The sequence below is a fragment of the Syngnathus scovelli genome, chromosome 6 (assembly GCF_024217435.2).
Source record: "Syngnathus scovelli strain Florida chromosome 6, RoL_Ssco_1.2, whole genome shotgun sequence".
Taxonomy (NCBI): Eukaryota; Metazoa; Chordata; class Actinopteri; order Syngnathiformes; family Syngnathidae; genus Syngnathus; species Syngnathus scovelli.
This window is the reverse complement of record NC_090852.1, coordinates 18,796,826-18,824,622: the sequence shown is the minus strand read 5'-3', so window position 1 is coordinate 18,824,622 and position 27,797 is coordinate 18,796,826. Positions and strand designations below refer to the sequence as shown.

Below are 27,797 nucleotides of genomic sequence, written 5' to 3'. Positions count from 1 at the left end.
CGGATGTGGTGGTTCGCTGCCTCGCTGCGGCGTGCACTTCAAACTCTTCTCTCTGCTGTTTTTTTTCTTTCCTCCGCGCCACCAAGCCTCAGCGATGTAATTTGGAGTAGAAGTAACAAAATGAGAAATGCGAGCGTGTGTGGAGGTGGGTGTGCGGGTCTGATTGTCCACTGGCAGCGCTAGTGAGCGCTCCACTCATGCAAACTGAAAGGAGGAGGGGGGGGAGAGATGTTGCCAATTGAAGGAGGAATACACAAGGCCTTGCAAGTAATCCACGCTAATGGAGCCGCTGCACGTTTACACGGTAATGGCACCTTGTTACTACCTTTACACGTCACTGAACATCGTGAAGTGGTTGCCATTATGCCACCTACAGGGTAACTCCATGCTGCACTTGTGACAACTCCTCTGAGTGGCGCTAAATACTTCAAAAACACGCAGTAACTCATTTGAAAGGCGTGTACTTTAGTTTACACGCAGTACACGCGGGTTTCTCCGTTAAAAGTGGCCAGAGAGCAGTTTGAGAGGAGACTTGACGTTTTTGAGACGGTGTCGTAAACGACTGCCGTCAAGCGTTGCCACGGCAACCAGTATGCTCTGCTTGGCTGTGTTGCTACGGTTCAAACCGGCGTGCTGCCTCATGTGATCACTAAGCCCACACGCCCATTTAAACACGCACACGTGGACGGTGACATGTCCTCTGGGAATTGTTTGACCGTCCTTTTAAATTTGGACTTCATGGGAAAATATAGTGCAGCTTTTCTAGAAGGACAGGACAACTTTGCAAGATCCTGCTTTGAGCATTTCAATGATTCAACTATTGATTGCCAAATGTGACTTGAAATTAATCAAGCAGAACATTCCACAAGTCTATTTTTTTCTGTGCAAATGCTAATAGATATATTTTTGATATAAAAAAATCTCAATGTGCTCAATTTCTTGGTACTATTTCTAAAATTCTCATAATTTTGTCTTGTATAGTTACTCGTTAATGTTAAAAACAATACAACTGCAAAAATGTGTTAGACTTTAAAACCCGTTACTATAAATTTGCCAGATAAAAAATAATTTCGTAATGGCCCTTCCGTTCTCCCTGAGCCATCCTCGTCCACAAAACTGACCAGATAATAATCTCTAAACAGGAAATTCCCTCTGCTCAAGCTATCACTTTTTGTTGTACACCATTCAGAAAATCAAATCACACATGTGCTAGCAACTGTTAAAAAACAACACGATGTGGTTGTCTGAATCCGTTTCTGAAGCCCATATTTGAAAATACTCCATCATGCTTTCATGCAGAAGAATTCACCCGATAACCTACACAGCTCACGACATTTTTATACAAGATCGTATCAGACTGTTATTCTACTCATTGCATATCCAGTGATGAGCCAGACAGAGAAGGTTGCAGAAAATGAAAACGAGCACCGCGAGAGAGGATCTATAACTCATTGGCCTGTCAGATATGCTTCATGTTTCCACAGCAGCTTGTATTGCACACCAACAAGACTATTTTACGGTATAACTTTAGGAGCTGCGCTGCGGCGAGGGCCTACTTCTTGTCAGAGAGCCAGTGGGAAGCTTTGACTGCCAAGCAAGCAGGCCAAGTTTCTTTCCCTGTGCTTAACTTAAGCTCCTTCAAATTGCCTTGACCTTTTCACCCTGAACTATTTGACCGTGTGACCCCCCCCTGCACTTCTTACCTATTAAATCCACGAGAGAATATCACGAGCTCAGTTAAGTGATACAAAAATACCACTTATTTTATTTTTAGACCTTTTACCAGACATTCTGCAAGTCTCCTACCCAAAACAGATGTCTGTCGCAGTACCAGAACCGGCCTGTGGGAGGCAGCTCAGTTCCACAGGGTATTCAGACTACAGGAAGATTCAAAGAAGAAGAAAGATTGAACTGTAAACGTGTTTTTGGATTGATGAACTTAGTTCAAAATGGAGATTTATGAATCATGAGGTGAACTAGTTCATTTTAAAATTTATGAATTAGACTTTGAACTAGTTCGCATAGACATTCACACGCACAAACATAACACGAACCAAAACGGCACAAGGACAAATTTTAATTTTTGAGGAAAAAAATGAATTATGCTGCTGTCATTTTGTTTAGAAAGAGGAAGGATGTGAAGTGAGCGGAGTAAGCTCTCCCGCCCGCATTTAAAAATGATTGATTAAGCTGACACCGGCTCTCGGGCGCAACACCACTCTATTTTTCTCCCTTATTATGTAAGGCTATATTTCAAATCAGGTTGTGCACTGGAGGAAGACACAAGAGACACAGCAGATAGAACACCCTTCAAATAAAAGTTTATCAGACAACAGCCAAGGAGACTGATGAGCTTCCATTTTAATCTTATCTGGCCAGTTTCAATAGAAGGAACGAAACATAGTTTTTGTCAACGGAGCCTTAGAATAAGTTTAGCGTGAACGTAAGATTTCTGTCAACATTAGCTAGTATTTAAAATAAAACAAAGTTAATTTAACTGAAGTAAAATGAGTCTTATTGTATTTCAAGCTAGTGTTAGTGAAACTAGCTAATGTTGACATTAGCTGGTTTCGCTAACACAATCTTGAAATCCCCAAAAATATTTAAATCCACAAGTATTTAAATCCACAAGTCCAAATTCAGGCAATTTATTTTTAATTGCTTGTCCTCAGAACAAATATATTCTTATTTTTTATTCAATGCAATATTAAAAAGATGCAACATTGTAAAATGAAATAGACCGCTGTGCTAGATTTACATTCGAAGTGAAGGCTTTTTTTTTTTTTTAGATGTATGCAAATGACTTCAACAAGGATGTGGTGACATAGCCTTACAAATCGGACATCAGTAGCCCGAACCCTGCGTAGACATGTCTCGGCAAGCAATTCTGAATCCCGCTGTGTAATAAAAGAGACATATTAATGATCTCTGACTTATTCATGTGTCGGAAATGAAGAGGCACACTCACATTTGGAAAAAGTTGACAGAATAAAGAGACAACGTTAGGGAAATGATTGTATTTATGATTTCAGTCTGACAGATGAACGTGTCGAGAGGGAGGCTGAGTGAAGTGCCGCTGACAGTTCAAAGGGTTAAACGTTGTGATGTACGGCAACATAGTGAGCCTTGTGGGTGCAGACCTGCAATAGTCATTGCTGTCATTTGAAGGGCAACAATTGTAGATAATCATACATTTTGCATATCCATGCTAAAAAATGCTACACAGTTGAATTTTTGGATGATTTTTGTGAGCTCTGATGCACTTTGTTGTTTTCCAACTCCCAGGCTTTGCTCTCAATAGCACCACCTAGCTGCGGTTTGATCACAGTGGATTGGACATTTAAAAATTCATCATATGCCCATATATGGAATTAAAAATTCATATGTAAGTGGTAATAAAAAAATGATTTGCCTAACATGGCATATTTAATGTTTATTTATAAAAGGGACATTCTGCTCTCATTATATGATGTTGTATTATTTTAATTGCATATCTGAACACAAAATTAGCTTCGCACTTAAGAGCTGATGTTTACATTAAATGCAGATGACTTTTAATCATTTTCATCCATCCCGGTTCCAAACGGGTGCTATCATCCAAACCCCTCATGTAAAATAAAATGAAATAAGTCCAGATTAGTGTCCGAGGGAGGAATCGTTAGTCGGGGCTGGAATGGACTCATGATGGCGTGCGACTGGACTTCTTATGACTTGAGAGCAGGATGATTTTCTGTGTTAAAAAGTGGGAGATGAAAAATGGCATGGTTATTGGTGCCTGACAGAAGTTAAGAGCTTTTCCCCGAGGCCTGATGTCTTCTTCCCCCTGCTGACCGCAAGGCAGCCTTCCGCTGCTGCGGCAACATCCTCTCACCTTGCTAGCTCGCTCACGTTTCCGCCCAACTCCAGCTTCACAAATTAGCGTTGAACAAAAGTTGAAGACGGGTGAGCAAAGAGGCAGGTGAATCGAGTGCAAGGTTGAGTTTTTTTTGTAGGTGTGTAATTAGTAGCGTTATTATCGCCTGGTTCTAAGACTTACCGGAGGATCCTATGTGGCACAAGTAGGTCCCACAGGAAGACATCAAAGCAGTGTCTGGGGATGGAGGATCTCTATTAGAGCTGGAGAGGTAGTGAGAAGGGGGGGGGGAAACAATCCCACATTCACAACACAAAACTTTGTGAGACACACGTCACTTGAGCTGGAACACAACTCTATTTCCATAATTACTCTAGTTTGGCCCTGCAGGTATTTAAATATTCATGAAGGTTTTCACGTTTGTCTCGACCAGGGGTGGCCGAATTTTTTCTTTTGAGGGTCGTCGACAGAAAAAAGGATGCGTTTAGATATTAAGCAAGAAATTAGTGTTGTTTTTTAGTTGGAAAAAAAAAATCTACTGTTAATGGTAAAATAGTTAAGGATTTTGGGGTGGCCTCAGCCCTGGATCCCTCTAGACTAGATGCACACCTGGACAGCGACCAAATTGCATTTCCACATGGAAAAGCAAAACAAGAACTGTAGTACGCCGACCATCTTGAAAACAACGACTAAAGGACCAGAAATGTTCATAAATGACTGGTATTTTAATTTTCTTAGCTTAAGACTAAATTTAGTTGAAAGAAATTTCCAATCCCGAATCTGTCATGTTTTGTATTGGCTCTCATTAGCTACTTCCATCCCTAAAATGAAATGTACATTTGCCTTCCTGATCTGTTATTGTCATCATCATCCTTTCAATGAGCATCCCATGCTTTCGTATCATCATCTCAACAAACACGAGTCGGACTGATGAGTCGTCCCGCTGCACGGCGTGATGAAAACGAGACGGCGGCGCCTCTCTGATCCTCTCTCGCCAATCTGACGTCGCTGTGCGGTCTCTGATGTTGGGCGGCTACTAATTTAGCCTTTAGCTCCATGGTACGGTAAATCACAACACTCAGGAAGACAAATGTCAGAACACATGTTGCCAGACTGTCTTTTGAGCAGAAGATTCCTTTAATTGGGCGTGCAGGGACCGGGTCCAATCCCAAGCAGCCTCCTCTTCGCCTTCCTCCTTCTCTGGCTCGTTGCCGCTCTCGACGCGACTAACAAAAGGCAGGCGGAGATGAAAAAGGCAGCGCCAAGCCGTCCTTACTTTGTGCCATTATAGAACACACACACCAGGGGTAAAGAGGTATGATGCTGAACATCAAGGAGAGCTTTATATAACTCGCCCCGTTTCATGTTTATTTTACTTCTTCCCTTGATTGACACCGCTCGCTGTCATAACAACCGTTGCGACCGCCCGAAAGAATACAGCCGTAGCTTCCGGTTATATTTGTCTGACTTTAGGAAAATGTCTAAAGAATCAAAATTGCTCTCCAAAGTATGCTTGGTGTCATCTCATCATCAGTGTTATGATTTCCACCCTTCGCCTTTCCCTCACACACACATGCACACACTGAACTTCAGCAGAGGGAATAGAGATCATAAAGAATAGATATTCAAAGGCTCCAACACAAAAAGACTTTCCTCAAAGCCCTCTCTCTTGCACTCTGTCGCTCTCTCTCTCTCTCTCTCTCTCCGGAACCCGCTGGCTTCGGCGAAGCTTGAATTGTCCACACAGAGGAGTCGCAGGTCTCAAGTCAAAAGAAGTCATTTTTGTTCTCTTAAATAGCATTGTTCTCAATTTACATGTCATAAAGCTCGGAGCAACATGTTTTTTTGATCCTTTCTTAGCATATTTGGATATGAATGCGCTTTAGCGAACACTCAAGTGCTCGAACCTCCTCGATGCCGTCACTCAAACAGCCCGATGTAACGTTATCTACGTTATAACTGGGACCCGCCGAAACTGTTTATATCCCGTATGTAAGAATGTCAGGAAAAGCCTACTAGAACAGCTGAACTTTGTTTAATCCGACTTTGATGAGTGGCAGTAGCGATTGGTTGTGATTGGTTGATTTTTAAACACAGGGTGTGCACACTTGCGCAACTGCATGATCTCACCCCTCATTTTTTTCAGTTGAGTTGAACGGCTTAATGGTCACATGAAATGATTTCGCTGGGGTTTTAAAGACACAAAAACGTAACATTTGAACAGGGGTGTGTAGACTTTTTATATTTACCGGAAATGTATAATTGGTTAAACGCCAAAGATCATTGTTTGGTCGGCACTTTGGTTTTTAAAGCAACAATGTCCGAAACAGGAACAGATTTCACGAGAAGTACAAACTTTCTTTTTTTGCAATGTCACCAGTTTATTTTGACGATGAGAGCTGCAGACAAGTTCAACAATTCAAACCGTGTCAACTATGACACATTGCGAACGACGGCAAATGCATCCGACCTATGACCCCAATCATCTGTGTTTGTTTAGGCCGAGCAGCGGGTAGCGTCGGGCCACTCCAATGAGCAGAAGTGGCCAGACAAAGACAGTCTGGACTGTGTTCATCATGTCTGCATATTATCTGGCAGCGCTCCAGTGCACAAAAATTAATTCCCGTGGCTCTGTGCTCTTGCTAGTACATTACTCCAGCCACCAAGGCTGCACTAAATTTTAATTAACATGCCCTAAACTAATAAAAGTCTCCTTTATTGGCTGGGAAACATTGACTTAGTGGAGTATATTCATTTTCAATACGTTACAAATATCCAGAGCTGTATTTTTCAGCAGAATGATTTTCATGTTAGGGAATTTGATCAGGCTGTCCATTTTTCCTTCAATGTCGCGAATTTTGGATCTGGAATTTATGCTAACTAGCTAATTATAGCTAATTTGTGGATTTTTTTTCCAAAAGAGTGCCCTCTAGGGGTGTTAAGAGGAAAAAAAAATGCTAATTCAATCAAAGCTGTCTTACGGTGTCCCAATACTTTTGTCAAGCTTGATTTTGCGATTAACGAGGGCGGTAAAAATCCCAATTTGATTATTTTTCCAAATGCTTCGACTCTACTAATGAATGCTAGCCAACTTTTTGAACTTGTTCCTTTTTCCGGAAAGTTTGAAAACTAAATGAGAGCAAAAGCAGCGACAAAAATCACAGCGAGGAAAAGAGTCAAACATTTGTTTTTGCTCCCTCCGGTTTCCCAAATCCCGAATTGTTCTCTGTTTGTCTTTTTCTTTTGTTTTTCCCTCCCCAGCCAGACCCCATAGTGAGAAGCAGGCACCTTTTTATTGATCAACGCAACATCCCAAATAAATGAGCGTGGAATGAGAGCTATGCTCCAGGGAGTTCAGAGGAGCCGGAGCCGCGTAGCTTCCCATCAATTTTAATCACCGCGCTAATGAAGAGGCTCCTTCTCTGTTGGATGTCCATAAGTCAGCCCGACCGTGCCCTCCCTCCCTCCCTCCCTCCCTCTACCTCCGTCAAATCACAGCCTACTTCTACCGCACGCTTCTAATGACCTTTTCAAAATAAACAATGTCGGCATTACGGTGCTTGAAAAATGGTTAGATATGAATAGAAAAGTTAAGTGTTTTTCCACGTTGAAGAATGCGCGTGAGGCGGAGATGGTTAATCAAGGCTCTCTTCTGTGTAATGTCTTTAATGTTTGGATTGATCACGCTCGCCGCTTTCTCTGTCTCCTTAAAAAAGTGATTAACGAGAAATAATTAAAGTTTTTGCTTTGGTAGAAGGAATTTTTGGATTAGGTGTTTTCAATAGATGCTTACATGAAGAAGATTACAATGGTTTAGGTATTAAAAATTAGACGAGTTGTTTGGTGAGCTCATATTATTTTCTTTTTTTTTTTTTTAACCTTTCCAAAAAATCAGAAAAATCTGAATCCAGATGATTTTATTTTGTGCAAATTTGAGGAAATTCATCAGGCCCTTTTTTTCAATGGGTACTTACTTTAAAAACTTTAAGTTTAAAAACAAAATCCATTAGTCCCCTAAATGTATGTGCACATTTCACCTCATCCCGGTTTAAATTTTTGAAATTATCGATCGCTGCGATATTTTGGATTTTATGGAGGTTATGCCTTTCGCTCCTTATAGTGAAAAAAAACCCATGTATACTTTTTTTCTCGACGGTAAGAGTAAACCATAAAATCCAAAATCGTTCTAATAAATCCAGAACACCAAGTGGTCGCAAGTAGAAATGTCAACATCAATTTGGGTAACAACAATTGATTTGTATTTTCAAACATTAAGTTTTATCATGCTCACATGAAGTCCGTTAGCCTGTCCCTTAACATCTCCTCACACATGCTCATCTTTCACTCGTGCTGAATCATTCTCCAGCATCTGCTCCTCTCACTGCAGGTGAAATAAAATTCATCACCTTCCCACCTGCGTTTGCATAAGCCTCTCAACGTGACGACACGTTGGCGTCGCACCGTTTGTCGGGAATCGATTAGGACATCTGAACGCTCGCTTGTGGGCCAAAACACCTTTCTGATCAAAAAATGTCAACAATGACTTTTTAAAATGGACAAAAAATAATTCCTGACATTTATTATGCACAAGATCAGTGTCAATTTTATTTTGTTGCTTGTCATCTGCTTATTCAGAATGACTCCTCATGGTGGCGCTAGCATTGAAGCGCATTCGGCGTCATGGTAAATATCTTTGTGTTACACTGGACTTCAAATAAGTCACTTGCAAAGACCTGCGGGGTTTTTTTTCTCCCTTTTTGTTCTTCCCCTTTTTTAATGCCAACATTGTGCCGCGCGATAAACAAAATTGAAGAACTGGAGGGATGGACTTCCGCCATTTTGAACAAGTCACAAGTCATGTCAAAAGAATGACATGAACCAAAAGCTCAACTTGATGACCGAAGATGAACACTCTGAAATTCCTTCTCATTTTTCTGCTTCAATTTGAAGGTGGGTGACTTTTGGATTCATCTCTCCTGCAGAAATTGTGTAACCTCCACTTTCACGGCTTTGACGCTCAGCTCAAGGAACATAACGGGAACAACAATGACTTGCGTGCATACATAGTAGGGAGCCTGACTCGCAATTTGATGTAAATGCTTGTATGTGGCGAGAAAGAAATCAGATACAAAAAATCTGGTAATTATCAGTTTAATTGTGAAAATTACGTATATGAGAGAAAAATAATTGGGGTTTACTGATGATACAATCGCGTGACAGCATGTCCAAACTAAAAAGTATTGGATCTAAAATAGAGCCCTGGGGAACGCCACGATCCATAACTAGTGATCTAGGGGCGTGCAAACAGGGAGGCATAACATATCTTATGGTTTCTCTGTGTGGTGTCTTATAGTGGTTAGCGGCCGGCCCGAAATTATCTACGCTAGGGTCGGGGACCCGGTCTCCCTGCCTTGCTGTTCGTCGTCGTCCTGTTCTAGCGTAAATTGTCAGAGAAGAAGGATCTCGGAAACTGAAGTGAAAGACAGCCAAGTGCTGATCATCTCGCCCATAAGTCAACGCCCCAGCCTGAAGAACGACTGCTTGCTGCACATTGCGCTGGTGACGGAAGAGGACGCTGGTTTTTATAGATGCAAACAAGATGGACATTCGAGAAAAATCATTGAGCTGAGCGTGATGACAGGTGAGTCGCCTGATCCGACATCGTCATCACCTTGTTTCACTGGTCGCCTGCTTCGTTGCAGTGAAGCTCTTGTCTCCTCTGGACTCTGATCTAATGAGAGACCAAAACATGGTTCTGGAGTGTTCCCAGAAGTCCCGGTTTTGCCGGTTTGGAGTTCTCCGCTGGATCGGCAAGCAAACCAGTATGTTTCCCATTGAGTGGGACAAATGCGTCTCCCGTCTCGAGGTGCTTCCTGTGTCCCGCGTGAGCAACTATACGTGCCAATTCGTGAAGGAAGGGACCGTCAAGGTCGAAGTCCAGTACACGGCCGTATTCACGGAGGTGGACGCAGGAGGCCCCGAGCTGCCACCGGACCCTAAAATGCTCCTCATCAACATCATCAGGATAGGCGTCTCCCTCTTGATATTATACATCATCCTTGTGTTTGTCATCCTCGTCAAAAGAAAGTCAAGAAGGGACGCAGGTCAAGGTACAAACGTCATGCATTCTGACGGCTCATCGTCGCTAATGTTCCCTTTTATTTTTTTTACAGATCGACAGAGTTGAGCTTTGAGTCTAAATTTGCATTCTAAACGGGGCATCTACCCAGCGCCGCATTTTTAAGGCCTCTTCAATTCAGTCCAGAATATTCCATCCCAACAATTTTATGACAAGAACAAGGATCGCCCCCTTTTTGTCTCTTTGGACAAAAATTAAAGCTGATAAATGATTTTGAAAGTTAAGCTAGTTATTATCGATCAATCTAAGCAATCTCTGATGGAAAGTCACCTTGATATGATTCTGACTATCAATCATTTTGAGCGCGCTCTTCGTCATGGCTGGCAGTAACCATTAGCATCCCCGCGGCATTGTTTGGCCAAGACGACGGGGGCTGTTCCGCTGTGATTAACACAATGAAGAATCATATCCTCCTGTCCCGCGCTGTACTGTCTATTGTTTCCCATTTAGCTCGCTAATCTCCTCTGGATGCTCTGACTCTTCATTATAGCCATTCCGAAAGCGTCTCAAATGTCACTCTGAAAGCGTTTGTGCGCAAGCTAGCGCACTTGTGTGCGTTTGTGTCTTTAAGCCTTTTATTGCGAAAGAGATGTATCACAATAAGAAAATCTACCATGAATAATTAGCTAAGAGTGAGTCGATTGCTGAAGGTGTTTTTTTTTTTTTTTTGCTTCCCCCTTTAGCTTCTCTTTTTTTCGGCACAGTGAATGTAGAAAAGACGATTGAATTAAAAGTTTCCTTACAGTACAACTGCCCTCGTAGATTATTTTGTGATTTAAAACTTCCAGGTAATTCAGAGTTCAAGTGGTGTACAAAGATACATCTTTTAAAAAAAAAAAAAGAAAATTATATAAAAATATTAGCATGAAAACAAATAAAATTGGATAGCATGTATTCATCCTGTTTCAAAAAACACCATTATGCCGCCACTCGAGATTTTTCTGGTTCCTTCCCAACAAATGCAGAGAAGAAAGTTGCTCAACACCTGGTCTGAGATCAGGGAGCATCACATCGTTGCCCTCTGGTCTCTCACCGAGTGCATTTGGAAGCCAAAGCGCGGGCCTCCTAAAGGTTCTGTGCGGTTGGGAGACATATGGCTTCGTCTGGTGTTACGTAACCCTCAACCCTCACCATCTGCCCGGAGGCCCAGGTGTGCCGAGCATGTCAGCCTCATCCCGCGGATCTCGCGCCGCAGGAGTTCTGTCATTCGTTGCTATTTAATAATTCCTTCCCTCGTTCCAATTACGGACAAAAAGAAGTCGTACGAATAAAAGCCTCCAGAAAAGCGTTAGGCATTTGTTGACACGTGGGCCCAGCGCAGCGTGCAAGCTGGGAGTTACGGCAAAATAAATCATAAATCATCTCACCTCGGTGACAGCTAAAGGTCTTCTCGGAGTACACGTCCTCTGTGGCCAGTCTGACTTTCTGTGATCGGGTAGCACGCATGCTAATACGAGCTCTAACGAGCTAGCGTGGAGCAGCCAGGCGTCATTAAGCAAGTGAGAAAGGGAAGAAGAAGGAAAACTCAAGTCCCCAAAGCATAACTTTGACCTTTGTATGAACATCACAGAGTTCAGCCCACAAAAAATAAAAAAAATCTCTCGGCGCCCACGTGCCACCGAGGCTCTTCGCCACCCCCTGAGGTGATTTAGCCGGCAAATCATCTCGTCTCCTTGCCGTGGGTGGCTTCCCATCCCGGGCGTTGACAGCCTTGTAGTCAAAAGTGCAAAAGCTACAAAACCAACAAATATATTTACCTTTACAAATATTGTGCAGCCAGCTAGGTGATGGAGCCTTTGGTAAATATTGAGTGTTGGGGTGTCCCAGCAGCGTGGTCTGCAGATTTCTCCGCGCAGTACAAAGATGAGCTCCCACGACGACGCTAGGAGAGATGGCTGCTGTTTGATCACCCATCAGGTGTCAGCCATGTTTCGCCTGTTAAAAACACAGGAGAGGCTGCCGCTCTTGTTTGTGCCAAGCGCATCTCTTCAAAGAGCCTCAGAAGCTCTGTAGCTCCTCATTTAAATGGGAAAGTTTCTTTTGGCTGCTAGCAAGCAATGGTGGATCTCCTGTTGACATGGGATTTTTTTTTTTTTTTTTTCCCCCACCCCGATGTAAAAACACTTGTTTTCCCGCCTCTCAGTGAGAGGTGATTAATGACCAATTTTGTGATGATATCAAATCCATTCCACCCTAATTGTTGCACAGAGGGAGAGTTAAGCTAGCACGTGACATTTTACGTTTGGACTCACTCCGTTTTACCGTAAACTCGCACTCAGCAGCTACTTCATCAAATTTAATTGCCGCGGCCGTACAAAATAAATAGAAAGTTTAAAAGTACAAGGAAAAAAAAGGTAGAAAATGAAACGTACGTTCCGCCATGTCGTTATATGGTAAACGTTAGCGGCTGTACCGGCACGCTCTGTATCACTTCCCTCCATATGAAAAATAGTTTGCTATTTTGGAACCCCCTGGCAGCCATAGTGGATCACCACGGACCCAGAGCTCATTTATCTTTTGTCAGAGATGAAGCCAAACTAACGCCATCTCCTGAAGCAGCTAAAGAATGAGGAGGGACATAGGGAGGGTAAAAATAAACTCGCAGCCCAGGTAGCTACACAAAGAAGTCAGTCCACAAGTAATGGAGCTGCTTTGGAAAGTGAAACTCTATTCGGAAGTGTCTGATTGTTTGCGTTTTACTTTCCGCCAGGTGACTTTCCTGAGGTTGCGGATTTGGCTGGGAGCTAGCTCGATCCAGTTTGAATGTAGTTTGTGCTTCAAATGTCGTCGAGTAGAAACGCAAACTGTAGTTCGTCCTTTACTGAGCTGCATCAATTTTCGTACATCTCAAACGCTTCCAAGTTTTTTATTTTTTTAATTAAATATTTTAGTTACTTTTGGCTGAACTCCCAACTGGGCAGTATGACATCATATCTGTGACATACAGTGTTGCCATGGTTACCTTGAAATAATTTAACCTAACTTGACATGAAAATAAAGATTTTCGGACAGTCTACGAAAAAAAAAAAGATTCAAATAATTATTTATTTTGGACATGTGTTGAACATACATCTGATAACATAAGAAAAAGCAAATTAAAGTTTGTAGAACATACAGGGAGTTTATTTAACTGCTAATTTAATACTCGGTCACATTTATTGGGCACGCAGACAGAATTTTTATATCTTCCTCATTTGTGCCCATTTCCTCACTTGGCAGTAAATCATCAATCTCCCTCAGACCGGGTTAGAGAAAACACACCTGTGCAACACTGACAGAAAAAAAAAAAAAAAACCTGTTTACACGCTCAGAGTAACCTGGCTATCGGCCACGCTCGGCTCCAAATCGTACTTGCCTATTTCTGTTTTTCCGCAAACCTTTGATAGCCTGTGAACGTACAGCCCTGTTACCATGAATAAGCCAGTTAAAATAATATTCCTTTACACCTGCGCTGCCCCAGATAGAACAGTCTGCCAAAAAAAAAAAAAAAAAGACACAGCCGCCAGCATCAGCTTCCCTCTTTGACTCAGCTCGACTAGATTTATTCTATTACAGTGGAAAGAAATTATAATCCTTTTGGTAATAGCAAAAAAAAATAAAAAAATCCTCCCTGCATGCACGGCGCATCCGCGTTCCCTTAAGTGATCGCACTTTAGAGGTGAACCACTTTTACTGACATTTACAGTTTGGCTATAAATGAGCGAAAGAGATTTAAAATGAGACTAATAACTAGCGCTGAATGAACTGAATTCAAAAGAAAAAGTAACGAAAACGGTATGATTAGTAGTCTTGTATCTTTTTCCTTCTTGACATGCTTCGGCAGCCATTTTGTGTCCAAACTAAATTAGCCATTTATTGCGTGTGCCGGTTTTGACAGTGCTCAGGTATATCTCCCGGCATGGTGGAAGCAGATAGTGAAGCGGACCCGTGTGAAACACTGCATGACTATCCCAATATGTCCGTCTCTCATCTTGAAATTTAAATGCAACCGGAGCAGCGCTACCATCCACCATGACTAAACATGGCCGGCCCGTGGTGTGATTGCCTCTCTATGCCTGATGTGGTTGGATGATGGCACATCCCTTTGTCTGCTGATATAAACCCAGATGAGCTGTCAGCCTCCAAATAGCTTTAAATAAGAAAGACAAGAAGGGAACGTAATGGATGCGCCGGATGCCGCGACACCTTCTCTCGGGAGGGAAGATGGCTTGTTTGTGCCTTCCAGAGAGAGGGTGAGAAATAAATTTTACAAACTTAACTTGTAATCACAAAGTATACATCAATAATACATTGCAAAAAAGGAACAGGGTGGGAGAGGATTCATTAGTGTCTTTGAAAAATGTTTTAAATGCAATGGTGTACTGCCATCTAGTGACCAAAGGTGCAATTACATCAAAATTGAGTTATAAAATACCACAAATCCGGAATCGGTGATCCAATCCACCATTGTCGTTTGACACTATCCTTCAAATTCCAACTTTTGTACATTTTAGTGTACATATTTACATTTATTTCTTAAAAATGCTCCAAACATTTAACTGAAGATCTGATAAATAATTTGATGGTACTGAACTTTGAGCAAAATTGGACTCCTATATTTCTGAAAGTGCGTGAACGTAGCAAGCGCCTCTCTCCAGCGTCTTGCTAATTATAAAAGTGCTGAAACAGACTGTCTGCATTGTTTAACGTTCCATTGTCAAGGAAACGCATTATCCTTTTTCTCACCGTAAAAATATTCCATCACATCCGCACCGAGCACTCCACTTTGATCTCAACACGTCTTTTTAATCAAGTTCCCAAAAAGACGTTGTGATTGTTACAGATCCTGCAAAGACAGCACTGGGAGACATATGCTAAGTTTATCTTCAGCAAATAGATCAGTACCTTCACATTTCTGCCCTATAATGGTCTTCGTTCCTCTCGCACAGGGGCCCATTTGGCATTATTTGCTGCCGGGCATGACTTGTTAATAGAATGGGAATTCCAATTTGACTCTGGCGCTTAGCAGCCTTAATTTGAAGACATGCTAGTCTCCAACCTTGGTAGACGAGAGGCGGTAATTTGAGCAGACCCCCATCGCCACGTTCCCTCAGGAATGCTGCATCAAGTATATTTCATGCTTCATTCCGTGTAGAACTGAACCCGGCAAGGACTGTACTTCTTTGTTATTGTCTCGTTATATTCCGTTTTATTTTATTTTATCGATGGTTCGCTTGTTGCCGTTCGTGATCAGCTCGAGACTGCCGAAGAAATCGCAAACTATCACTTAATTGTCATTCATTCAAATCGATTTAGAACTAAGCAAGAATATCAATAATAAAACAGAAGCTGGGAGGCAACAGACTCCAAGAGGCTGCTAATTGACTATATAATTATCCGAACATGAAGGGAGGCAAAATGGTTCATCAGAGCACTAACAAGCATGTGACCAGTAGCCTTGAGAACCTCTTTAAGGAATCATTCACCCTGGAAATGAGAACTCCCCCACATGGTGCAAGTATGGTACCCAAGAGAGAATTCTATACATCATTAAAAAAAAAAAAATCTGAAAAAGCGGTGAGGGTTGCTACAACTGCTGTATTTCTTCGCCACTTATCCCGACAATGTGATTTCAGCTCGTCAACATACATGTAAATAACCCGACATGATTGGCCGATCACACAAACGGCGAGATGAAGAGAAAGATGGCTGCCCGGTCTGCTGGCACTCAGACCCAGCTGGGTTATTGGGAGGCAGTGGCTGCCTAATGAGCCTCTTTTACCCCAGAGAGCTAGCTCACTCCCCGAGCCTGTCATAGACGGATGAAGGATGGCAACCGCTCCATCACAATGTGTTGCACAATGCAGGGGACTTGATCAAAATGCAATTTTTTTTTTCCTCAAGGATTTGATCGAAATGCAAAATTTTTTTCGGGGCAGTTTGCCACCACATTTTTGCTCAGTGAGAAAAGCTCCCCAGATAGTTGTAAATCCCGATCAAAAGATCCATGGTAAAGTGAGCGTGAGGGCCGTCCGTCCGTCCGTCCGTCTCTACTAGGTAAATATTTACCCTACAATAAAAAAAGAGGTTGACCGCAAACGGTGCGAATGCTCGGCCAACGCCGCTAGGGAGGATAATGAGTAGCTATCTGCATGTCTGCCTCCACGCTTGGAGAAGCTTATTAGAGACTCTGTGATGGGCTGAAGGGGGAATGTAATCGGTCTTGTGCCTCACTGGTCTTAGATTGTAAAAAAAAAAAAAATTTGTTGGTTTGCTTCTTTGCAAATTTTGAGAAGACATGGTGAAGTATTCATTTTTATTTATTCATTTTTACTGCATTTTATATGAAGTCGTCAGATAGGCGGAAGGTGATTACTTCATATTTAAAAATTTTTTATGACTTTTCTAAATTGCCGTTCGAATTAAATCCAAAGTTGATACCGTATAAATTGAAGAAGGCTCGCTTTTTGTGCAAAACTTACCCCGTTTTGAGACATATCAGGGTGCCTTGATTTAATTTTTCTTAATGAATACACTTTTAGTTATAAAAAACAAAACAAAACATTTTTTTCCGCCATTTTTAGGGTCTGGCTGTCTTTCTAGTTCAAAAACGTGAGAGCGAATCAGCAATGAAAATATTGGAACAATCTATTCAAACACCTCGTGGATGAGACTGGAGGCCAATGAAGAGATGGCGGCGAATGGCAGGCGTCTCATTTTTGGCCTCGTTTATTTTTTTTTTTGTCATAAGCTGCCAAACTGGCTTTGATTTGCTGAGGGACTTATTGATAATTAATCACATCATCTGTTTCCCCCTCTTTTGCACAAGCCAAAAGTGACGAATTGAGGCCTGGGTGGATCTTATAAGAAGACAGCCAGAAAAAAATGAAATTCCAAGGCATCTCATCATTTGCTTCCGTTAAAGCCACGAGCGTGGACGTAGGTTTCATCCGCATTTGAATCACTTCTGGGCTCCGACGTTTGCCTGCTTCACACAAACACACTTCCCGCATAGCTACAGAGTAACGCGGACCACTAGCACATGCTCGTATATGGAACATATTTTTAGCTCAATAATTCATAATCTTGGAGGGATGTTGAATAATTGAAGTGAACTTGAAGGCCTTTCAGCTCAGCTCAGCGGAGCTTTGCATGTAGCTGATGGATCCGTGGGATTCCATGCACATTACAAGGGGGAGAGGGGAAATATAGTGCTAAGCTGTGTTTTCTGTTTTCACCGCACATTCATTGATCAATTATTCAACGGAGCCCCCCTCGCAGTGTGACCCTTGATTCTCAGCAAAGACCCGGGTCCTCTCAGCTAAGGTTGGGGTCCAGGACATCTTCATCAGTTGCAAATATTGGTGTCAGTTGGTAGAAACAAATGGAGGCTCTTTAGGTTCTTCTCCCTAATCTGTGGGGAGACGGGGGGAAAGAAGGAAGGTTTGCTTTTATACAGCTGGGGGGTCCCTGTTGCCTGAGTGTGGCTTTATCACGCTGGGCCTTCTTCTCATGAGTGCTTCTTAATCAAAGGCAAATCCAGCCTTGGAGCCAACATGGCTGCCAGCTTCTAATTAACACAAAAGAAAAGGCACAAAGTCCTTAAACAGCCTCAATCACTGCATCTTAATAGCCTCGTGTTCCCTAGATATGGTTGTTTTTATTTTTTTATTTTAGGCTGACTGAATTTGTGAGAACCTCCATGCGTACGATTGAGTTTATAACCTTCAACCATGTCCACCTGATCACACCTGAACTCCACGGCGCTAAACCAAGCAAAAGTGGAAACGTGTTTCTAGATGATGCTCCAAACTACATTTGCTGAGGTTTTTCGTGCAACTGTGCAAATCTTTTTTTTTTTTTTTTTCCTCCCCATTCCCCAACCTTATTTCATGCCCTGTTGAAAGTTGAGCGGCGGCTCAGAGCATCCTCACTTCTTAAGTTTCGAGAAGTACAGAAAAAAGAACTTGTTTATGTAGAATCGCTCTTACGGGATTGCGTCTCCATTGTTAAAATAAAACCTGTACCTATCGAGATCCACGCTGCGTCGGAATAGCCCGACGTTTAGAGGTCAAGCTGAGCTTTGTCTGCTATGATTTATGATCCGCCCGCTCACCTACAGCTGTAAGGGAGAATACATGTCATATAACACGGCGTTTGTTCGAAAAACACACTTTGATACCCCTTTGATAGATGGATTTGAAGTTACCCCGGCTTTCTGACATCAACCAAGCGTACTTTCGACAGAGGCGTTTAATCTTCATCCTGACTGCTCGACTCCTCACGTCCCCTGAGCTCCTTGTTTTCCTCTATTGATTAAAATCTGCCCTCTCCACCTTCCCGGTGTAAGAACTCCTTCAAAGAAGGCTCAGTGGGATTATATCACTAAGAGAAACTTAGCCTCGTCTTTGTTCCGCCCGTTACGCTACCTCGTTTCCGCGTAGCCATGTTGCCGAGGAGGAAAAACACGATAATGAACAGGCGCCGCCATTCATCACCACGCTACGAGCCGTTGCGTATTTGAGCGGGAAAACGAGACATACCCAAGTGACCTTCCCGCAGTCGCCTGATTCCGCTTCGACCTCGTCGGGCTCGCCGTAAATGAAGTGGGGATTGAAACAAGGGATTAGTTTGGAAATAACCCCCCCCCCCCCCCCTATCTTTAAACACGGACCGGCTGAAGAGCGGCTAGCTTACCGCTTATCTACGCTTCATTGTTGCTAGGAAATAATTTGAACGGGCGCATTGGCAGGCCCGGTGTTGGTGGGGATGTTCTACAAAGGTATGACGGCAACAAGCACTTAATTTGCGATTAGGGCTTTATTCAAAGGTATGTTTATTCTCCCGGGAATTCATTAGATCCAGAAGCCGCTTCATTTCTTCCTGCGACGTATTCCCCCAGTGAGGTGATTTAACGCTAGTCTCTGGGTGATAAAAGCTGAGGAGCATGACCACAAATACAGTGAATACATTAGCTTCGTTTGCTCGCAAACACAAGGAAGGTTATTCTATCATGCAAATGAGGCGGCGCGGCGATACATTTCTCCCGTGTCTCATTCCGCAGACGTCAAATTATTTTTCGCTTCGGTGCCAAGTGACTTACCTGTAGTCATTTAATGCCGCCATTGGTAAAAAAAAAAAATATATATATCATGTGTAATGTTGATGTTGTGCAAGTGGGAACTTTTCCATGAGGATTTACATAAAGCACGGGTGAGAGTAAATTTAAGCTAATTCATCAACATGTGTCTCAGTGGCAGGCAAAAAAAAAGCCAGAAAATGTTTCTTATTGCAATTTTTTTTTGCAGTAAAGGTTTGAGCGACCTCTTATCTATGCATCTAGTTGGACATTCTCCGAACAATTTCAAGTGAATTAACTTAGCATCTGCGCGGTATGAGATGCTAGCTGTATGACGCGTATGTTGTGAAGCCAATGTTACCAGACGGCTTTGAGCTGAGCCACGGTGTGCCATCTGTAGAAGCCAAGGAGACAACTGTTGCTCGTTAAATTAGCCGCTTCCATCGTCTTTATGCATCAGAGTAAGACCAGGGAACTTGAAGGCCCCCCCCGATCAAGCACTTCCCTTCGCTAATATAGACACAAACTCAAGTAGGTCAAACACCAGGTATAAATCTTTCTTGGCACGCTGCTGTGACGTTTGCCAGGTATGCACGGCAGGATGGTGTGACGGATTGAGAGTGGAGGTGTGGCTCAAGCATGAAGAGGGCACGTTTTGCAGGTCGGGACCAGCTTGCCACTGGCGGAAGGCTTTGCCTCCTACATGGAGACCAGTTGGCTTTGGTGGCGTATTTCTTAAAAGGGAACTTTATCAAAATCAAGCTGATAGCACAATCACGAGTGGTTGGAATTAAGAGTGACCAGAATGATCTCACTTTATGGAATTTTTCTCCTCATCGAGGTTTCTGCCATCATTGTGTAGTAGTAAAATGGTTGTGGAGACATGTCAAGGAAGCTACAAACTGACTCATAACACCGACAACGCAAAGGCTAACTTTAAAATAATAGTTTGCTAAATAATTTATTGAGGCCGAGCCAATAGCTGAAGTCATTTTTACTCTTTAATTAAGAGCGCTAATAGGTCGTTGAGCCGTTGTTGTATGAAATGGCACAGGTCAACGACATTAGCTAGCTAGCTAGCTAGCTGTGAGTACCCGCCTAGCATCTTACGGCAGTTGTTTATCTCAATTTTACAGCCAAATCAGTGAAAATCTTACTCTCATTTATTCTCAAGCAAGTAAAACACAAAACAAGCAAGAACAATCCAGTTTATTTTCAAATCTTGCTGTAAAATGGAGCAGAAAGGGGAAAAGTCCAGAAGAGGAAACCCCGGAGAGGTTGAGGAGAGCCAGCAGAGGTTGCCATGCTTAGTCGCTATAAAATATTGAGGCCTGAATTGAGTTGGTAGGCCTGCAGCTGCGGGTAGCGGTGATAAATCCACCTGTGAGAGAACTTGTATCAGACGGGCACAGGCCACTAGCAGATAAATGGACCGGCTCGTGCCCTGACTGGGAGATGCACCCCTGTGGGCTCCCCCGCCACGGAGAGTTATATTTCCAGCGCCTTCCCTCGCAGGTCAGAGCGGCGCTTCTGGATACGAGCACGCTAAATGAAACACTAATGCGCCGAGTTTCCCATCAAAAATTTCCATAATTCATTTCCACGCATTTCCTTGAGAGCACACTGTGGGATTTGAGGGAGGGGCCGGGAATCCAAATGTAGCGGCTGCATGAAAAGAAGCCTTGGATCAACAGCTCTGTAGCTAAGGCCTCGGCGTTGAAAGGCGGCCGCCCGACCTTACGGGTGTATTTTATCTCTCGACAAGGACCTTTTTTCTTTTTTTTTTTTTAAACATAGCACCCAGAGACTGTTTTGAAAGGTGAAAATTCCAATTCCTCATTGGTGAAGAACTCCGCCCCTTTATTGTATGCATTATTATTTTACTTTATCTATTTGTTCTCTCTGGAAAAGAATTTTGCTCTTTGATTGTATACTTTTGATGCAGTTTGTGTCTTCTGGTGTGTTCCACCTAAAACCTTCTCAAAAGGTTTCGAAATGATCTAATGAAAAATTCAAGCCGGTTGGGTGTTTTTTAAATGGCGCTTTGATGCTTTTTTTTTTTTGTTCATGGCCTACTTTACCATACGAGCAATTTAATTTCACATAAGCATTCAAATGATTTTCTACTTTGCAATTAGAAAGGGGAACGGAAAAATATAAGATGGGAGCGAAACCTTGAGAAAGAATAATGGGGCAGTAATGAGGCCTTGCAAGCTTTTGTGGGCTGGAGAACAAATGGTTTGGACCGAGCACACTTAGAACACAGAAATAGTGTGAACACCAGGTGCTGTACAACAACATCCCCTGCGGTGTGATAAATTGGTTGGCTAAAGAGAGGTTTCATCCACGCCGCCATTGCTCGACCCGAGAAAAAGCCGAGGAAAGATAATGTTCTTCCTACGTCTGATGCATCACGGTGAAACATGAACGTTCTGTCAAGGAATAAAGATCATCCGAATCCGCCGGATGACAAAGTATCGACGTAATTACATTCGCCGAGTTGTATTTTTAGGTGTGTTGGTAATCAGCATAATGGGAAAGATACATTGTTGCATAAAGTTTTTAAAAAGTCTCATGATGATGATTATGAGTATTTTTGTGAGGGACTTTTGACTTTGATGTTTTTTATTGAGAAATCACTTGATGAAATGGTTTTTGAAATTTGTCATATATTTGACATTATATAATCATATATTTGACGTTATATAATATCCCACTTTAAAGATGGCAGATTTGTTTTGAAGATCAGACCGCATTTATTATGGAGGACCAAAATTGCCAAAGTTAATTAAAGTGAAAGACAAATTTAAAAAAATATCATTAGAAAAATAAATGAAAATACATACATTAATATTGTCTTTATATATTTATATTTGTATTTATTTATTGCATTTATTTCAACTTTTATTTTGTAATATTTTTGTTTTATTCCCATATATATTTTTAATGTTTTTAATTATATTTTTATGTTCCCTTTTTTTTTTTCCACACAGAACCCAGAGCAGGGTCACCGTCAAGATTTATACCATCCACAAAAGAACGAAGGGAAGAAAAATGGCTGCTTGCATCGCGTCTCACTGAAGCGAGTGAAACAGCTGTTCATGGAGTGAGGAAGTGGTCAGGTAAGACAAGCCTGGAAATAATAATCACAAGCCCATCTGCTGACCTGGGACCGCGTGGCCCCGAGGCTCCCGGCACAGGCCCTCCCTCCGTATGGAGCTCAGCGCGGCCCTCGCCTCGGGAAAGCTGGCCACGTCTACGCCAAATGCTCCCAAGCTTGCACAGTACCGCACTAAAACAATATAATCAAGTATATTCTAGGGAAAAAAAAACAATACTTCTGAAGTGCAGTACACATAAAAGAACTCGATAGTTCGGAGAAGTTTTCAAGCCAATAGGAGAAGGCGTCTTGTTCCACCTGCCGAGCCGCTTAATTCCGATCATCAATTCAGTGACAAATAGCGGCGTATGATGGCGTTTTAATGTAACATTGGATCAAAGCTCATTCATCATATTATAGCGCATATCCGTGATTTCCTGCTCGTGCATCCTTGATGGTTATTGCGGGAACAAATCAATATTGTGAGGTAATTGAGTGATGAGGCGGGCGAGCCGTGTGAAGAAGCCTAATCATAATTAAAGAGCGAGCAGGCGGGCGGCTGAACGTGAGGCCCGGGCCGAGTCGCTCGACGATAAACGGCGTCAATGGGTGGAAGTTGAGTGTTTTCTTACAACCGGATTCTTCTTACTGTCAGAAATATGCTGATAAAACAGATGTTCCACCCGGAAACTTTTAACAAACGCACATAAACAAACAGCCACTTAATCACGATTTTTTTTTTTTCCTCACAGAAACACACAGACATTTTTTTTTTTGCGACATGCCATCAAAGCATGTGCCGCAAAAGCAACTTTAATGTACTGGGAAAAAATAAGTGGCAAAAAGATTTGCATCACAAGCCCACATTATCTGCTGACACGGCGGAATGATTTGTTTTATGCACACTCGGCCTTGAAGTTATGCGAGCACTTTGTCAGTGATGATGGAATTGAGGTAAACGGTGGAGACTGAGAAAACAACAAGTTTGCTGAGGTCCCCACTTTGACGCCCGCAGGCAAACTGCTTAGCACAAAAAAAAAAAGAGGCAATTTTAATTGTAGAAAAATTCCCTTGAAAAGAGCAAAAGTCAGCACAGACAATGTCTAGCAATGCAGTGTTTATTTTGTAAACCCGAGCGCGCAGTCAAAGGATGGGGGTATTAGTTTTGCATCAGCCAACACAATGCGCCAAAGTTCTTTGACGGAAAAAGCGCAGGTTGTTCCAAAGGATGTTTAAATATGATCAACGCTGCAAAATGCATACAAGATAAATAAGAATATTTTTCAGTATGCAACAATGTCTCCTGAAATATAAAAGTGTTGCTTTTAATAAGACAAAATGCATCCCTTGCAAAAAACTACACAGTAAATACACCCCAAAAAAAATACAATTATGTTTTCCATTGTTGTGTGATTCCTTGTGTATTACACGAAATTGGATTTCGAGTTGTATTATTGTAATTTATTCTAATCCTCACGGTCTTATCAAGGAGTGATTCACATGCTCACAAATGTTGTCAGACAATGACTTGTCACTTTTGCCTGCCACTGCTTAATTTTAAAGACACAAATTTTGTTGCCTCCCAGTTTACATGGAAACAAATAATCAACAGGGCCCAGTTGATTGAACGAGGTCACCTGAGAACGCAAAAAAAGTGAAGACACTGTTTGCTCAAAGAAAAATGCAGACCCTCGCCACCTCAATTCTCAATTCTTTGCAAGTATGATTTAGTGAGCAGTAGAATGTGACTTTTGGCCGGCATTATGGCCCCTTACAGAGGTGTACAAATTTTTGTGGTTTTAAGTTATAATTCAACCACATATTGTTTAAGTGGAAAAAAAAGAACCAATACCGTAGATCGCTAGAGCACTAGCTAGACAGATAGCTAGCTAGTGAGCTAGTTAGTGAGCTAGCAGGCGAGATAGCTAGCTAATGAGATAGCTAGCAAGATTGCGAGATAGCTAGCTAGCAAGATGGATGGATGGATGGATGGATGGATGGATGGATGGATGGATGGATGGATGGATGGATAGATAGATAGATAGATAGATAGATAGATAGATAGATAGATAGATAGATAGATAGATAGATAGATAGATAGATAGATAGATAGATAGATAGATAGATAGATAGATAGATAGATAGATAGATAGATAGATAGATAGAGCTAGCTATAGATAGCTATAGATAGCTATAGATAGATGGACAGACGGAAAGACAGATGGAGTGAAGCCTCCACTGACATGGAGTAGATGACAAGTCGGAGAGATAGGGCTGGTCATTTCCCAGGTGGAGGAAGGCGCCCGCACGGTGAGGGATGGGGCTGCGCTGGGCTGTCAAAAGACATTACGAGACGCGGCGCACGGCTGCGTGCACAAACCCAAAGTACACACATCCATGAAGATGATCACATTTGATACACAGATGACATTCTATCCCTGCTGTGACAACACAGGCTCATTTTTCCGCTGTGACATCCGTTGCCATGTGGGTGTTATTCAAGTCAAATCTATCATTCTAATGGAGAAGAAGTCACACCTGAGGATTATTCGAGGGATAAATATATCAGCGTCTCGTTGGGTTTCGATCGGATGTCTCTGGGCCGATTCTTTCAAGAAGAATGCTTTAAGACGCCTCAAAACTATAGCTGTGCTATAAAAACATTCCGTAAACAAGAGCAGTGAGCTTTAACGGCATCCACGCACATATGCTGAACCTCTTTAACATAACCACAGAGGGATAATGAAGAGGCTAATTACGTTATCCTTAACGAGTGCAAAGAAGCAAAAGAGCCATCAATAAAACAACCCCCTGGACTGCCTTCGTTTAGCGATGTAAGTACCGCGCGTACTCAGAAAAGAAGTACAGACGATGTATTTTTAATGGTTGTTCATCTCAAATGTATACATATTGTATCCTCAGCCTGGGACGTTTGTGTTCCTCGAAAAGTCCGGCAATTAGCCTTTAGCGTTCTTGTTTGACGTGAAAATGTGATTCTTTTGTTCGTTGCGAAAACCAAGAAAGAAAAACCCCGATTTCTGTAACAATTCTGTCGTTAGCTTTAGCGAGCCACCACGTGCTAACATGACAAAGCCCAAGAGCACTGCGGTAGCATATTCCGCCGCATTGCTTAAACCGTGGCCTCTGAAAGCAGCGCTAATTGCATCAGGGATTTGCTTACCAATCCCACAGTGCACTGCAGCTGAGCGAGAAGCAAAGGGGGGTTGAATTAGAGGCTGGCGGGGTGAAGCTTGTGCTTGCTGAAGCCTTGACAGTGCTTTGTACTGAATGATTGTTCTCCAGACAGCTGACGGAGGTAGCGGTGCACGCCGAGTTGTTTGAAAGCCCGAAAGGATACGGCAGCTGCATCATCAAAGTCCGGCAAGTCTTCCATGTGTCAGCGAGAGATTAAGCTCTTCCAGAGAGGGCAACGCCTCTGATCACTCCATTCAATCGATGGGAATTTAAATAAAGGAATAAAAGATCAGGCATTGTGTATCCGCAACCGCTGCTTCCGATCGAAGGTACGCAGGAGAAGGAACGGTGACAGATGCCATCAATCACAAGTTCCCCTCACTAGTTAGCTGAAGTTGATATTAGCCCTAAATAGGACGACGCTGTTTGTTGCCGCGCTCTGGCTGACTTTAATTAATTCTCAAGTCATTTTATTTTTAGGTGCAGGTTTTTTTTTTTTTATTTGTTGCCGCTCCTGTATGTGCATGCGCAGGGAGAAAAAAATGTAAATCGCATCCTTCCTTTGCTCCGAGTGAGGGGCTCGTATACGGCAAATTAAGCAAACGTCGAGCACACACGTAAACAATATGAAAGTCACCGCGCAAACAAACTTTGGTGCGGTTGGTCCGCCTCGGCCTAATTTTCCTGGCTGAGTTCTCTATCATCGCCCGGCGTCTCAGATAATAGCTTCTTCTTTTTCTCCACTTTTGCAGAGAGGATGAGACTATTCCCTCGGAACACAGTTCAAGGGCAGGGCTGCAGAAGTTCCGAAAGCGGCCGAGCTGGTTTTACACCTGACGTCAACTTAGACCCGCGGGCCAAATTTGGCCTGCAGTGGTCCGTGAAGAAAAATTGTGCTTTGTGTCAATACTACAATTGCAAATTGTCTTTACTTTTAAAAAATAAAGATGCTGTTAATTTTTTTTATTACCATTCACCTTTTTGAAAATTTAAAATTTAAGAAATAGATATAGAAAAAATGGAGATGTTGCTAGATTTTTATTACCATTCATGTTTTTATTATTTTTTTTACTAGTCTGATTTGAAAACTATTTATCAGTTTGTTGAAAAATTGTGCCATCGACTTTATGTCAATACTACAATTGCAAATTGTCTTCACTTTTAAAAAATAAAGATGTTGCTAGTTTTTTTTTATTACCATTCACCTTTTTAAAAATTTAAAATTTAAGAAATAGATATAGAAAAAATAGAGATGTTGCTAGATTTTTATTACCATTCATCTTTTTATTTATTTATTTTTACTAGTCTTGAAAACTAGTACCGTAATTTCTGGACTATAAGCCGCACCGGACTATAAGCCGCACCAGCTAAAATTCAGGGATATTTTAGTTTTTTTCTTACATAAGCCGCACCGGACTATAAGCCGCACGTGCACATGAGTTTTTTACAAAGAAAGACAGTACACAGAAAGCCGTAAAAATCCATAAATACGCCGCGCCGCCATTTAAGCCTCAGGGTTCAAAGTAACCTTCTGAATGAAATGCATTAAAAGTTCACATTCATTACAACTTGTTTTTGGTGAACAAAATTTCAGAAGAATTGAATTTAAATGCTGATTGATTGGGTTTCAATACAATGGCAGAGTAAGAGAAAGGGTTTAGAGCCCTTTGACGCAGGTAACCTAGCGTGCGTTCCTACTAAAGCTCATAATAGTCACAAACAACACAGCCAGAATAAGCAGCAGCCATAGTAGTGTTTTAAAATAGTATTTTTGTTGTTTTTTTCTTCAAGATACCGCACAACAGTGGTCCACAGCCTTTTTACGAGTGTATAAAAGTGATCAAGTCATCACAAAAATCACGGAAAAAATCTTATATAAGCCGCACCTGACTATAAGCCGCAGGGTTCAAAATTTTGGAAAAAAGCCGCGGCTTATAGTCCGGAAATTACGGTAATCAGTTTGTTGCGTCGTCTCTACTGTATATAATATGAGACATTCAGAAATGTTCCGATAAACTTTCCCAACTTGAATCATGTATAGAAACTCATCAAATGTCCCCATTGTGCTGTTTTTTTTCCTTTCTTTTGTCTTCTTTCTCTTCAGCCATCGTGTCCCACAGTGTGCCGTAATTACTAAAATCCTTCGCCTGGCTTTCAACTCCTATTATTAGTCTGGCGGTTCGAGTTCTTTACTCTGGTCAGATGGTCTGGGCTGGAGGGCAAGAAGTCACAGTAGATGAGCACGAAAGGTAGCCAAACGTTGAGCGCCGGCCGGGTGCCATCGCAGCGATAGCATTTGGCGAGCTTTGGCTATTGTGGTTGCTTTCATTGCTGGGGTTTTAAAAACGTGCATGTTAATTAGCTCAGGCATCAACTGTTGTTGGTGAATGAGCCGCTTGGCATCCTCCAATGAGTCACATGAAGACACAATGGAAACGAGATGAATATGCGA

The 27,797-nt window shown here is 42.1% G+C and overlaps 1 protein-coding gene and 1 long non-coding RNA gene across 3 annotated transcripts; one reads left to right on the top strand and one right to left on the bottom strand.

Annotated features, from left to right (window-relative positions):
• The first annotated feature begins 188 nt into the window (after positions 1-188).
• LOC125971126 (uncharacterized) lies at positions 189-26,508 on the top strand. Of its 2 annotated transcripts, XM_049724102.2 has the most exons (5): positions 189-304; positions 9,207-9,494; positions 9,556-9,963; positions 22,044-22,172; positions 26,098-26,508. In XM_049724102.2, exons 1-5 carry the CDS (start codon positions 229-231, stop codon positions 26,328-26,330), a joined length of 1,134 nt encoding a protein of 377 aa, XP_049580059.1. In that variant the 5' UTR covers positions 189-228; the 3' UTR covers positions 26,331-26,508. The 2 variants fall into 2 exon arrangements, with proteins under 2 accessions (XP_049580059.1, XP_049580060.1); XM_049724103.2 differs by lacking the exons at positions 22,044-22,172; positions 26,098-26,508 and adding an exon at positions 10,027-14,095.
• Positions 3,463-4,836, bottom strand: LOC137840377 (uncharacterized). The gene is made up of 3 exons (XR_011086993.1): positions 4,697-4,836; positions 4,037-4,090; positions 3,463-3,730 (listed from the first exon to the last, which is right to left on the bottom strand). It is a non-coding gene; the product is annotated as an uncharacterized lncRNA (long non-coding RNA).
• Positions 26,509-27,797: the final 1,289 nt, after the last annotated feature.

What these genes read in the sequence shown, in the direction of transcription:
- LOC125971126 (XM_049724102.2), top strand. Translation starts at nt 229, where the DNA reads ATGTTGCCAATTGAAGGAGGAATACACAAGGCCTTGCAAGTAATCCAC. An exon ending in AGCCGCTGCACGTTTACACG is followed by an intron (nt 305 to 9,206) that starts GTAATGGCACCT and finishes GGTGTCTTATAG; the next exon opens with TGGTTAGCGGCCGGCCCGAA. An exon ending in TGGAGTGAGGAAGTGGTCAG is followed by an intron (nt 22,173 to 26,097) that starts GTAAGACAAGCC and finishes CCACTTTTGCAG; the next exon opens with AGAGGATGAGACTATTCCCT.